The 14,292-nt window shown below is 35.8% G+C and overlaps 1 protein-coding gene across 2 annotated transcripts in view; it reads left to right on the top strand.

Moving 5' to 3' along the window:
* The window catches only part of LOC127736781 (phosphatidylserine decarboxylase proenzyme, mitochondrial-like), a 30,273-nt gene extending 26,802 nt beyond the window's left edge, over window positions 1-3,471 (top strand). For both annotated transcript variants that reach the window (XM_052247375.1, XM_052247374.1), the window contains 2 exons: window positions 107-267; window positions 3,113-3,471. In XM_052247375.1, the coding sequence (XP_052103335.1) occupies window positions 107-267; window positions 3,113-3,355 (404 nt within the window). In that variant the 3' untranslated portion in view covers window positions 3,356-3,471. The remainder of the gene's footprint in view (window positions 1-106; window positions 268-3,112) is intronic.
* Window positions 3,472-14,292: the final 10,821 nt, after the last annotated feature.

Below are 14,292 nucleotides of genomic sequence, written 5' to 3'. Positions count from 1 at the left end.
TCTGTTTAATATATTTATCATTATTTCTAGGAGACCTACTAAGTGTAAGTCCAGGTATAGCCAGATGGATTGAAGGTCTGTTTAATATATTTATCATTATTTCTAGGAGACCTACTAAGTGTAAGTCCAGGTATAGCCAGATGGATTGAAGGTCTGTTTAATTTTAATGAGAGAGTTGTCTATGCAGGAACATGGAAGCATGGATTCTTCAGCTACACTGCCGTTGGAGCAACTAATGTAGGATCAATTAGAATATATTGTGATGAGGTTTGTAAACTAAGGCCAAGACTTGAAGAATGGGCAATGATGGGTTAGGACTGTAAAGAACTGAAATCCATAGCTAAAAACCAAAGGTCATTGTAAGGTTGATTTGGAGGGGAGTGAAAAGAACTGAAAACCATAGCTAAAAAGGGTAGGAACTGAAAATAACCAAAGGTCATTCATTGCAAGATCTACTAAGATAATAGAGCAATCCTATTGGACACCTGTCTATTGTTGACAACTGTATGTTACCCTCTGATGTCTTTTGGTTATTTTAGTTGGGTTGCTGTCTCATTGATATTTATCCCACATATCCCTTTATAATATCCCAGCACTACTAAAAACAGGGCAGATATAGTTTTTGACCAGTCTATATGTCCATCAGTCATTTCATTTCCCCTATGCTATAAGTATACAAAACTTTGTCTGATCATGCTGATTGAAACCTTACATAGATATATGGTGCCACATGTGGAGTAGGACCTGCTTTTACTTCCAGAAACCCTGTGATCATACTACAACCTTATATTAAAGGAAGATAATTAAGTTTCCTAAATGTAAATTATACACTCATTATCTTAAGTATTTGCTAAATATACTATTACTCTTATGCGTTCACTGTAAAGGGGAGTATAAAACCTATGGGCAATATGTTTTTCAGTCTGTGGGCCTGTTTTATTGTTCGGGTATTCGTCCAACATTCTGTCCCGCTTCAGGTTAAAGTTTTTGGTCAAGGTTGTTTTTGATGAAGTTGAAGTCCAATCAACTTGAAACTTAGTCATGTTAGTACACATGTTCCCTAGGATATGATCTTTTCAATTTTAATGCCAAATTAGTTTTGACCCCAATTTCATGGTCCACTAAAAGTAGGAAGTGATAGTACGAGTGGGGTATCCGTGTACTATGGACACATTCTTGTTTATTAGTCATTTAAAAAAAAATCTGCAGAAATGCAATATATTTGCGGGATGAAGAAATTTATATGATTTTATGTATGAGAGAACTAAAAAAAAATAGGTTTAAGGGAATGCATTGTAAATACAGTCAAATTTGTTGTCTTGAATGTACATGTATGAGCTTTCTTGCTACATTACAAAATATGATCACTGTTCTGTCTGCATCTAGAAAACAGGCCTCGACAATAACGCTTGTCCGATTGTCCGGTACCAGAGGAAAAAAAGGTCGGACAAGTAAAAGCTATATCAAGCTTGTCCGACGGGACAAGTAAAATTAACCTGCAGAAAATAAATTTAATCCAACTTTGATGAACAAAGTAATTACAAACAAAAAACAAGAAAAGAAGATAAAAACAAGTATTAATTTGACATGTTTACTTGCAAACCGATAATTTTAAACTGGTTCTTTGTCAGGTACTTTTTCATAGGTAAAAGGCATACTATTTTCGGAAACCAGTTTTACTGATCCGAATCAGCGATGGGCTTTGTAGAAAAGGTAACTTTACAAGACAGTTCGTCACCAGCTCGGAAACGATTCGGCTCCCAAGTTTAATAGACAGTTTGGCACCGTAGGAGACATATTTAATAGACATGATTAATAGACAGTTTGGCAATGCAGGAGACATTTGGGGACCAAGACAAATCAGTACCTTGTTTTCCTACCTTATTTTGTTGCTTTATAATAAATACCATACCGGTAATTCTTTTAACAAAAATATTTTTTAAATAAAAATGAAGAAATTATTTACCATAAAATTCACAAAATCATATTTGATCATATGTAGAAAGAAACAATACTTGTAAACGGTGACCTATAGTTGTTAATTTCTGTGTCATTTGGTCTCTTGCAGAGAGTTGTCTCATTGGCAATCATACATCATCTTCTTTTTTTTATTGATTGCATTTGAATAATCTTTTTTCAACTTAAACAACCAGGATACAAATCCAATGAGTGTACATTGACAGGCCTATCAGACAGTGCCTCATGTGCAGAGTCTGATGAGACTTTGGCATTGATGAAAACTAGAACCTAAGCCCTGTGACATGACTAGATTCAGTTGTTCTCGACTCATATTTTTGAAAAGTATTTCAAAAGATATAAATTAAATTCTGTTCTATTGTTTTAATTCATTTTGTTCCTTGAATCAACTTAAAATGCAAAAAAGGTTATTATTAAGATTTTTTTTGGACAAGTTACAATTTCATTTGAACAAGTAAGTTTTGGGTTGTACTTGTCCTACTGGACAAGTTGAAAAAAAGGTTATCGTAGAGGCCTGGAAAAGGGGAGATAATTATATATCCACTTTGTAGCAGGAAACTAGTACATGTACATGCATAATGACATAATATCTCCTTAACTTTTGTAAGCATCTATATTCTATTATTTTTACATTAATATTATATCATGTAATGTAAATTAATGTGTTTTTCTGTAGACCTTTGTTCAACTTAGGTGATACCAGAATAAAATGATATGTATGATATATCTTTCTTAAGTCACATTAAACATTTTGTTATGATTTTTCTATGTATAATCCATACATAAAAAGTACTTTGCACAACCAAAAGCTAGAAATCATTGAGTGGGAAGCTGTTACTTGCAGGAAGTCAATGTTATCAACAGCTTCCCCCTCAATGATAATTGTTGATCATGGTAAAATACATGTGATATTCAGGAGATGCTTGATTCAAATTATGTAATGAGAATGAAAATTGTCAGTTCTAATATTTCTTTCACTTTCTTCCCAATCTTAAGATTTTGCTAAAACTGAATTTACAGTAGGATGAATTATTTTGTCACAGTTTTATTTTGACATCACAATCACACACTGACAGTCTTTAATTATACAGTATTGAAATTCCATTCTTTAACATTTGATGTAATTATTTTCTAGGAACTAACAACGAACCACAGAGATCATGGAGATAGAAACAATGTCCGTGATGCATGTATAATCGAGGGAACAGAGATGGGAAAATCATTCCAGAAAGGTGACATGTTTGGAGAATTTAATCTCGGATCCACAATTGTTCTTATTTTTGAAGCTCCAAGAAATTTTGAATTCAAAGTTCAAACAGGACAAAAGGTATCATATGGACAACCGTTAGGATACAACAGACATGTAGATTTATTATGATTGTTTCGACCATTAAAAATGATTTCTGGATCTGACCAACGAAGGAGTGCCTTTCTTTTATAATATATACATATACATTTTTTGTGATCTTTTTGAACATTAAAAATGTTAATTTGTTCTGACTTATGAAGCAGTACCTTTCATTAACAATATAAATATGATAAACATGAAATACATATAGATTTGCTGTATTCTGAAACTTTGGTCAGTCAAAAAGTTTGGCTTACTACATGTATAGTCTTACTGAATCTAGGGGCCTCGGTGGCCGATTGGTCTAAGTAGTTACTACTGTAATCACTTGCCAGTCAACACTGAGGTTGTGAGATCGAACCCTGCTCGTGCGGGTGAACTTTACTCCAATCTTATATGACAAGGATTGTCAGTTTTCCTATCAAAGGTCGGTGGTTTTCTCCAGGCAATGCATCCTCCTTGACCAATAAAAACTGGACGCCACGAAATAGCCCAAAAGCGGTGCTTAAAAGTGGCGTTAAACACAAAAAATCAAATAAAATCTTACTGAATCTTGATTGTATCATATCATAACTTGACTGTTAGTTTTACAATCTTGTCAATTAAATTACAGTTAAACCTGTTATTATGGGTACCTTCTATCAAGGAAAACTGTCTTGTCAGGTCACTCTCAGTTCAAAGGTCACCTCTCTTTTAAGGTCGGTGTTTCATGTTTTTGAGGGTGACCTCTGTGTTCAAGTTTGACTGTAAATCAAATTTTACCAACAAAAAAGAAGTTCTACATCACTGTTTAGAATTTAAATTATGATCCACTTGGAATGTTAGTTAATGAAGAAGATGTTTATGAAAAAATATTTAAACTGATGGCGATTGCAGATTAATGTAACGATACTCACTCTTCATTTATGGAGAAGATGAAAAAGGTGTGTCTAATCCTTCTGTTGATGTTTCAGACAATAAAATATACTTAATATGGCAAATTCTGTCAGGCTGTTTGTTTTTTTTTTTTGAATTCTTTTTATACGACCGTCAAAATATTTTTGCATTCGTCTAATGGTATCATGTCATCGTCAGAGATGTTGTCCAAAGACACATTTAGTTTTCGAACAATAACTAAAGTTTTAGTAAATGGATCTCTATGAAATTTTACCAGAAGGTTCCATACCACAAAAGGAAGGTTGGGATTGATTTTGGAGGTTTGTACAAACATTTTAGGAAAAAGGGGCCAAAAACAAGCATTTTGTAGTTTCAGGACAATAACTTGTGGATAAGTATATGGATCTCTCTGAAATTGCACCACAAGGTTCCATATCACAAAGGGAAGGCTTGGATTGAATTTGGGGGTAATCACCCAAAACGTTCGGGAATTAGGGGCACTAATTGTTTTTCATAATTTTTTTTTCTTTCTAAAAATTTTCCATTTTTACATTGATTATTTCTGATTTATATATAAAAGCAACAAATACTGCTATGGCAGGAGATACACACCTAACAGGATGTGTAAATTATCATATATAATAGATTAACAGTGTTGCACAGTAGCAAGAAATCTTCAATTGCACAGCATTGCGCAATAGCAAGAAATCTTCAATTGCAAAGTATTGCGCAATAGCAAGAAATCTTCAATTGCACATTATTGGGCAATAGCAAGAAATCTTCAATTGAAATTAAATACAAATCTTTTAACCAATTTCAATGGGATTAATAAGTCTTTAATTTTGGGCAGTTCTAACCTTGTATGACTATATTGGATATTGGTCCCCATTTTTAAATTGGTCTCTATTGAGGTCCAAAGGGTCCAAAATTTAACTTTGTTTGATTTCATCAAAAACTGAATTATTGCTGCTCTATGATATGCTGAATCTTATTGTGCATTTAGATTTTTTATTTTGGGCCCTGTTTTCACATTAGTTCTTATTAAGGTTTGAAGGGTCTAAAATTAACTGTGTTTGATTTCAACTGAAATTAAATTTTTGGTGTTTTTTTTATGGATATTAGACCATAATAGGTAAATTAAAAGTCTCATTTCAAATTTTTAAGATCTTTGACCACATTTATTTTGTGTCAGAAACCTATATATTATGACAAAAATTTGATCACAATCGAAATTCAGTTGTTGTCGTTTGTTAATATGGTTCATAAGTGTTATATAGATTAGAACGTTGGTTTTCCCGTTTGAAAGGTTTTACACTAGTCATTTTGGGGCCCTTTATAGCTTGCTGTTCGATGTGAGCCAAGGCTCGGTGTTGAAGACCGTACTTTGACCTAAAATGGTTTACTTTTACAAATTGTGACTTTGATGGAGAGTTGTCTCATTGGCACTCATACAATATCTACTTATATCTAAGTATCAAGCTTGAAATTTTGTGTCCAAACTTGCCCCAACTGTTCAGGGTTTGATCTCACTGGTCGTTTCAGGCTGCGTTTGGCGAAGCATTTTATTCATTTTGTCATGTCTTGTTATAGCTTGTTATGCAGTATAGGTTTTGCTCATTATTGAAGGCTGTACAGTAATCTATATTTGCCAACATCTATGTCATTTGGTCTCCAGTGGATAGTTGTCTCATTGGCAATTGTTATCGTTTTCATGTGTACAGTTCTTCAATATCATGGACGAGTTCGAAAATCAGTGCCGATCAATTCTTTTTAAATGAAAGAGTTATGCCCCTTCAAACATCAATATATACAGTAACTACTAAAATAACGATACATTTGTTAGCTGTCATGACGTGAAAACGATGAATCAAATAATTCAACTTTATATATAACTAATATAGGACAAAAGTGTTGATTACTGCCCTAATTCGAACTCTGCCTGTTGTTATTCTTAACAAAGTGTGTGAGATTCATTAAATTTGGATAAGGCAAACTACCGACAGAGTGCGGAAACCAAAATAACTCCTACTACATCACAATGATAGACAACAATTTACATTTACTAAAACTATACTGAAGACTTTTAAAACTCAACAGTTGGGACAACAACCACTAAAATCAGTTCCAACGTGCCATTAGTGGTAAGAAACCTTGTGTTAAAATTTATTACAAACAAACCGGCTAAAACCGGTTGTTGGCATGACACGGGTTATGTTCTTCTCATATATTTTATGATGGTATAATACTAAACCCCTAACAGGAGGGATTGTGCCTGATATTCATATGATGAAGACATAATCTTTCAATCAGTTTAATTGAGGTCTGGAGCTGGCATGTCTGTAACTGCTAGTAGTCTGTTGTTATTCATGTATTATTGTCATTTTGATTATTTTCTTTTGCTTCCTATTCTGACATCGGCCTCGGACTTCTCTTTAACTGAGTTTTACTGTGCGTACTATTGTACGTTTGTTTTTTCTACATTGGCTAGAGGTATAGGGGAGGGTTAAGATCTCAAAAAACATGTTTAACCCCGACGAATTTTTGTGCCTGTCCCAAGTCAGGAGCCTCTGGCCTTTGTTAGTCTTGTATCATTTTTAATTTTAGTTTCTTGTGTATAATTTGGAGTTTAGTATGACGTCCATTATCACTGAACTAGTATACATATTTGTTTAGGGGCCAGCTAAAGGACGCCTCCGGGTGCGGGAGTTTCTCGCTGCATTGAAGACCCATTGGTGGCCTTCAGCTATTGTCTGCTCTATGGTCGGGTTGTTGTCTCTTTGACACATTCCCCATTTCCATTCTCAATTTTAATACAAAGTTATGGATTAAAAAATAAGTAACTACAGAAGAAGGCAAAAGGGCTATACCATTATACAACCCCAAAAAATGTGCAGTAATATAAAAAGTTGGTTATTTTTAAACTGAGCAATATACATCCTTAAGAAAAACTTAATACATATTATTCTTTAATATATGGTATTGGGACCCTTATTACAGTCTGAAAAATAACAGACAAATATCATATGAATGCTTCTTCTTTATACAATAAAAAAAAAAGGTTCATATTGAGAAAAGTATGCACATGAAGAACTACTTTATATGTAGAAAAAGTATGTGCATATATAAAGTAAACTATATGTGCATATATATGCAAAGTATGCGCATATAAGGTCCAAATCTTTCCGGTGGGGACGGCGCAAACTATTTGTATAAAGCTTTATATTATGCCAAACAGCCCTTACCAAATTAATGAATAACTGACATAAATATATTGATGACGGCAATGTTGTAAGAAAATTCTTTCTGGTTCTCAAAAAAGAGAAATTTGGCGTTGTTGATCACATCATTCTCTGCCATAAATTACATTTATACAAAGTCTCAGATCATTCAGTGAAATGGTTCAAATCATACCTCTCTAAAAGACTACAAAAAGTGTGCTCAGGTAATACAGCTTCTGATTCTGATATTATTAAATATGAGGTTCCTCAATGATTCATTTTAGGCCCCCTACTGTTCGTTTTATTCATAAATTATATGACTTTATAGGCATCAAATTCATTGACATGTATGCTGATGATAGAACACTTCATATCCATGGTATAAATTATAAGGTGGAGATATAGAGAAAACTAAATCATGATGCCAGCACTATAAATAACTGGTGTTTAAACAACAAAATGGTAATAGGATAGTGAGTCATCAAAATGTATGACGTCGTGTAAGAAATGATAGTTGTTCGTGACCTCTATCTGGTCTTGTGTAGCAAGTGATCGTTATTCGTAACCTCTATCTAGCCTAGTGTAGCAAGTGATCATTATTCGTGACCTCTATCTGGCCTAGTGTAGCAAGTGATCATTATTCGTGACCTCTATCTAGCCTAGTGTAGCAAGTGATCATTATCCGTTACCTCTCTCTTGTAAAGTTTAGCACGTGATAGTCATTCGTGACCTCTGTCTGGTCTAGTGAAGAATGTCATCATTATTTGTGACCTCGCTCTGATCTAGTGTAACAAGTGATCATTATTTGTGACATCGCTCTGATCTAGTGTAGCAAGTGATCATCATGTGTGACCTCGCTCTGGTCTAGTGTAGCAAGTGATCATTATTTGTGACCTCACTCTGGTCTAGTGTAGCAAATGATCATAATCCGTGACCTCGCTCTGATCTAGTGTAACAAGAAGTGATCATTATTTGTGACCTCGCTCTGATCTAGTGTAGCAAGTGATCATTATTTGTGACCTCGCTCTGATCTAGTGTAGCAAGTGATCATTATTTGTGACCTCGCTCTGATCTAGTGTAACAAGTGATCATTATTTGTGACCTCTATCGGGTCTAGTGTAACAAGTGATCATTATTTGTGACCTCGCGCTGATCTAGTGTAACAAGTGATCATTATTTGTGACCTCTATCGGGACTAGTGTAACAAGTGATCATTATTTGTGTACTCGCTCTGATCTAGTGTAGCAAGTGATCATTATTTGTGACCTCGCTCTGATCTAGTGTAGCAAATGATCATAATTTGTGACCTCTATCTGGTCTAGTGTAACAAGTGATCATTATTTTTGACCTCGCTCTGATCTAGTGTAGCAAGCAATCATTATTTGTGACCTCGCTCTGTTCTAGTGTAGCAAGTGTTCATTATTTGTGACCTCGCTCTGGTCTAGTATAACAAGTGATCATTATCCGTGACCTCTATAAGCTATAGTGTAGCAAGTGATCATTATTCGTGACCTCTCTTGTCTAGTGTAGCAAGTGATCATTATTCGTGACCTCTACCTAGTCTAGTGTAGTAAGTGATCGTTATTTGTGACCTCTCTTGTCTAGTGTAGCAAATGATCATTATTCGTGACCTCTCTTGTGTAGTGTAGCGAGTGATCATTATTCGTGACCTCTCTTGTCTAGTGTAGCAAGTGATCATTATTCGTGACCTCTATCTGGTCTAATGTAGCAAGTTATCATTATTTGTGACCTCTCTTGTCTAGTGTAGCAAATGATCATTATTCGTGACCTCTACCTAGTCTAATGTAGCAATTGATCATTATTCCTGACCTCTATAAGCTGTAGTGTAGCAAGTGATCATTATTCGTGACCTCTCTTGTCTAGTGTAGCAAGTGATCATTATTCGTGACCTCTACCTAGTCTAGTGTAACAAATGATCATTATTCGTGACCTCTATAAGCTGAAGTGTAGCAAGTGATCATTATTTGTGACCTCTCTTGTCTAGTGTAGCAAGTGATCATTATTTGTGACCTCTACCTAGTCTAGTGTAGCAAGTGATCATTATTTGTGACCTTTACCTAGTCTAGTGTAGCAAGTGATCATTATTCGTGACCTCTACCTAGTCTAGTGTAGCAAGTGATCATTATTCGTGACCTCTCTTGTCTAGTGTAGCAAGTGATCGTTATTTGTGACCTCTACATAGTCTAGTGTAGCAAATGATCATTATCCGTTATCTCTACCTAGTTTAGTGTAGCAAATGATCATTATTCGTGACCACGATCTGGTCTAGTGTAGCAGCAATCATTATTTGTGACTCTCTGTTGTCTATTGTAGCAAGTGATCGTTATCCGTGACCTATATCTGGTTTAGTGTAGCAAGTCATTATTATTTGTGACCTCTATCTAGTCTAGTGTAGCAAGTGATTGTTATCCTTGACCTCTATCTGGTCTAGTGTAGCAAATGATTGTTATCCGTGGCCTCTATCTGGTCTAGTGTAGCAAGTCATTATTATTTGTGACCTCTATCTAGTCTAGTGTAGCAAGTGATTGTTATTTGTGACCTCTACCTAGTCTAGTGTAGCAAATGATCATTATCCGTTATCTCTACCTAGTTTAGTGTAGCGAATGATCATTATTCGTGACCACGATCTGGTCTAGTGTAGCAGCAATCATTATTTGTGACCTCTCTGTTGTCTATTGTAGCAAGTGATTGTTATCCGTGACCATCGTCTGGTCTAGTGTAGCAAGTCATTATTATCCCTGACCTCTATCTAGTCTAGTGTAGCAAGTGATTGTTATCCTTGACCTCTATCTGGTCTAGTGTAGCAAGTGATTGTTATCCGTGGCCTCTATCTGGTCTAGTGTAGCAAGTCATTATTATTTGTGACCTCTATCTAGTCTAGTGTAGCAAGTGATTGTTATCCGTGACCATCGTCTGGTCTAGTGTAGCAAGTCATTATTATTTGTGACCTCTATCTATTCTAGTGTAGCAAGTGATTGTTATCCGTGACCTCTATCTGGTCTAGTGTAGCAAGTGATTGTTATCCGTGACCTCTATCTGGTCTAGTGTAGCAAGTGATTGTTATCCGTGACCTCTGTCTGGTCTAGTGTAGCAAGTGATCATTATTCGTGACCTCGCTCTGATCTAGTGTAACAAGAAGTGATCATTGTTTGTGACCTCGCTCTGATCTTGTGTAGCAAGTGATCATTATTTGTGACCTCGCTCTGATGTAGTGTAGCAAGTGATCATTATTTGTGACCTCGCTCTGATCTAGTGTAACAAGTGATCATTATTTGTGACCTCTATCGGGTCTAGTGTAACAAAAGAAGGACGAAAGATACCAGAGGGACAGTCAAACTCATAGATCGAAAACAAACTGACAACGTCATGGCCAAAAATAAAAAGACAAACAGACAAATAATAGTACAGATGACACAACATAGAAAACTAAAGACTAAGCAACACGAACCCCACCAAAAACTGGGGGTGATCTCAGGTGCTCTGGAAGGGTAAGCAGATCCTGCTCCACATGTGGCACCCGTCGTGTTGCTTATGTTATTACAAATCCGGTAAATAGTCTAATTCGGTAAGTCACATCCGTGAAAAGGGAAGGGTATTGTAGTTACGACATAAGGAACATATCCGATATCATCTGTGAAACGGTTATTCCATAACGGTCAACCAACTCGTGATGGCGTCCGTAAAATTTACGAAGGGATGACTTCAACTTCACCATTTGGAACTCTTGGTTTAATAGCTTCCAAGTGATCATTATGTGTGACCTCGCTCTGATCTAGTGTAACAAGTGATCATTATTTGTGACCTCTATCGGGTCTAGTGTAACAAGTGATCATTATTTGTGACCTCGCTCTGATCTAGTGTAGCAAGTGATCATTATTTGTGACCTCGCTCTGATCTAGTGTAGCAAATGATCATTATTTGTGACCTCTATCTGGTCTAGTGTAACAAGTGATCATTATTTTTGACCTCGCTCTGATCTAGTGTAGCAAGCGATCATTATTTGTGACCTCGCTCTGTTCTAGTGTAGAAAGTGTTCATTATTTGTGACCTCTCTCTGGTCTAGTATAACAAGTGATCATTATTTGTGACCTCTCTTGTCTAGTGTAGCAAATGAACCTTATTCGTGACCTCTCTTGTCTAGTGTAGCAAGTGATCATTATTCGTGACCTCTCTTGTCTAGTGTAGCAAGTGATCATTATTCGTGACCTCTATCTGGTCTAATGTAGCAAGTTATCATTATTTGTGACCTCTCTTGTCTAGTGTAGCAAATGATCATTATTAGTGACCTCTCTTGTCTAGTGTAGCAAGTGATCATTATTCGTGACCTCTACCTAGTCTAGTGTAGCAATTGATAATTATTCCTGACCTCTATAAGCTGTAGTGTAGCAAGTGATCATTATTCGTGACCTCTCTTGTCTAGTGTAGCAAGTGATCATTATTCGTGACCTCTACCTAGTCTAGTGTAACAAATGATCATTATTCGTGACCTCTATAAGCTGAAGTGTAGCAAGTGATCATTATTTGTGACCTCTCTTGTCTAGTGTAGCAAGTGATCATTATTTGTGACCTCTACCTAGTCTAGTGTAGCAAGTGATCATTATTTGTGACCTTTACCTAGTCTAGTGTAGCAAGTGATCATTATTCGTGACCTCTACCTAGTGTAGTGTAGCAAGTGATCATTATTCGTGACCTCTCTTGTCTAGTGTAGCAAGTGATCGTTCTTTGTGACCTCTACCTAGTCTAGTGTAGCAAATGATCATTATCCGTTATCTCTTCCTAGTTTACTGTAGCAAATGATCATTATTCGTGACCACGATCTGGTCTAGTGTAGCAGCAATCATTATTTGTGACCACTTTGTTGTCTATTGTAGCAAGTGATCGTTATCCGTGACCTATATCTGGTCTAGTGTAGCAAGTCATTATTATTTGTGACCTCTATCTAGTCTAGTGTAGCAAGTGATTGTTATCCGTGACCATCGTCTGGTCTAGTGTAGCAAGTCATTATTATTTGTGACCTCTATCTAGTCTAGTGTAGCAAGTGATTGTTATCCGTGACCATCGTCTGGTCTAGTGTAGCAAGTCATTTTTATTTGTGACCTCTATCTAGTATAGTGTAGCAAGTCATTATTATTAGTGACTTCTCTCTGGTCTAGTGTAACAAGTGATTGTTATTCGTGACCTCTACCTAGTCTAGTGTAGCAAATGATTATTATTCGTGACCTCTCTTGTCTAATGTAGCAAGCGATCATTATGTGTGACCTCTCTCTTGTCTAGTGTAGCAAATGATCATTATTCCTGAACTCTATAAGCTGTAGTGTAGCAAATGATCATTATTTGTGACCTCTCTTGTCTAGTGTAGCAAGTGATCGTTATTCGTGACCTCTATCTGGTCTAGTATAGCAAGTGATCATTATTCGTGACCTCTATCTAGTATAGTGTCGCAAATGATCATTATTCGAGACCTCTATAAGCTGTAGTGTAGCAAGTGATCATTATTTGTGACCTCTCTTGTCTAGTGTAGCAAGTGATCGTTATTCGTGACCTCTATATGGTCTAGTGTAGCAAGTGATCATTATTCGTGACCTCTACCTAGTGTAGTGTAGCAAATGATCATTTGTCGTGACCTCTACCTAGTCTAGTGTAGCAAATGATCATTATTCTCGACATTTATAAGCTGTAGTGTAGCAGTGATCATTATTCGTGACCTCTATCTGGTCTAATGTAGCAAGTCATTATTATTGTTGACCTCTATCTGTTTTAGTGTAAGAAGTGATCATTAGTTAAATTTCAACAGATTGTGGTAGTGAAATCTGTGGAGATACTGTATATATGAACTGTTAGGCTATCTTTTGTCACATAAGAACCGCTTTCTTATATACCTCATTGCACATCCTTTCATTCACTTTACCCTTTTGTTGTTGCACTAATCAAATGTTTTAGAGATGATTGAGATCTAAACAAATTAATTGTATGATACCATATGTCCATGTGGCTTTCCCATGTCAGACACCTGGTCAATGCATGGTTGTCATAAGTGTTATCTTTATGAGCGTTTTTCTACCATTTCGCAAATTCTTTATAAATATAAAATAAAATGTAGTATGATTGGTATGAATGCCAATGAGACAACTATCCATAAGGGATCAAAATCACATAGATATATAAGCAGTTATAGGTCTCCTTACGGACTTTAACCATAAGCAAACTGTGAGCTATAAAAGGGTCCGACATGACAAAATGTAAAACACTTCAAACCAGAAAACGAACGGCCTTATTTGTGTCTATGTCTATGAACTTTGTTTTACAGTTAAGTATTTAAGGAACTACAATGCAATGTTGATAGACAATCAGTTTTTTTCAAGCCGCCCGATATATATGTTTGTTGACAAAAAAATTAAAAACTCAAGGTTTTGTTAGGGAATCATTTGTTTAAGAGAAATTAAAGAATATAAAAAAGAAGATGTGGTATGATTGCCAATGAGACCAACTCTCCACAAGAGACCAAATCACACAGACATTAACAACTATAGGTCACCGTACGGCCTTCAACAATGAGCAAAGCCCATACCGCATAGTCAGCTATAAAAGGCCCCGAAATGACAAATGGTAAACAATTCAAACGAGAAAACTAACGGCCTAATTTATGTACAAAAAATGAACGAAAAAACAAATATGTTACACATCAACAAACGACAACCTCTGAAATACAGGCTCCTGACTTAGGACAGGCACATACATACAGAATGTGGCGGGGTTCATTTTTCATAATTCATTCAACATTTTTGAGAAAATATTGGAGCAGTCATTTTTCATTTTCTTTTGATAAATGATACTCTAGTCAAAGCAAATATT

This window comes from Mytilus californianus, unplaced genomic scaffold, assembly GCF_021869535.1.
Source record: "Mytilus californianus isolate M0D057914Y unplaced genomic scaffold, xbMytCali1.0.p SCAF_36, whole genome shotgun sequence".
NCBI classification, from domain to species: domain Eukaryota; kingdom Metazoa; phylum Mollusca; class Bivalvia; order Mytilida; family Mytilidae; genus Mytilus; species Mytilus californianus.
This window is presented reverse-complemented; position numbering and strand designations above follow the sequence as displayed.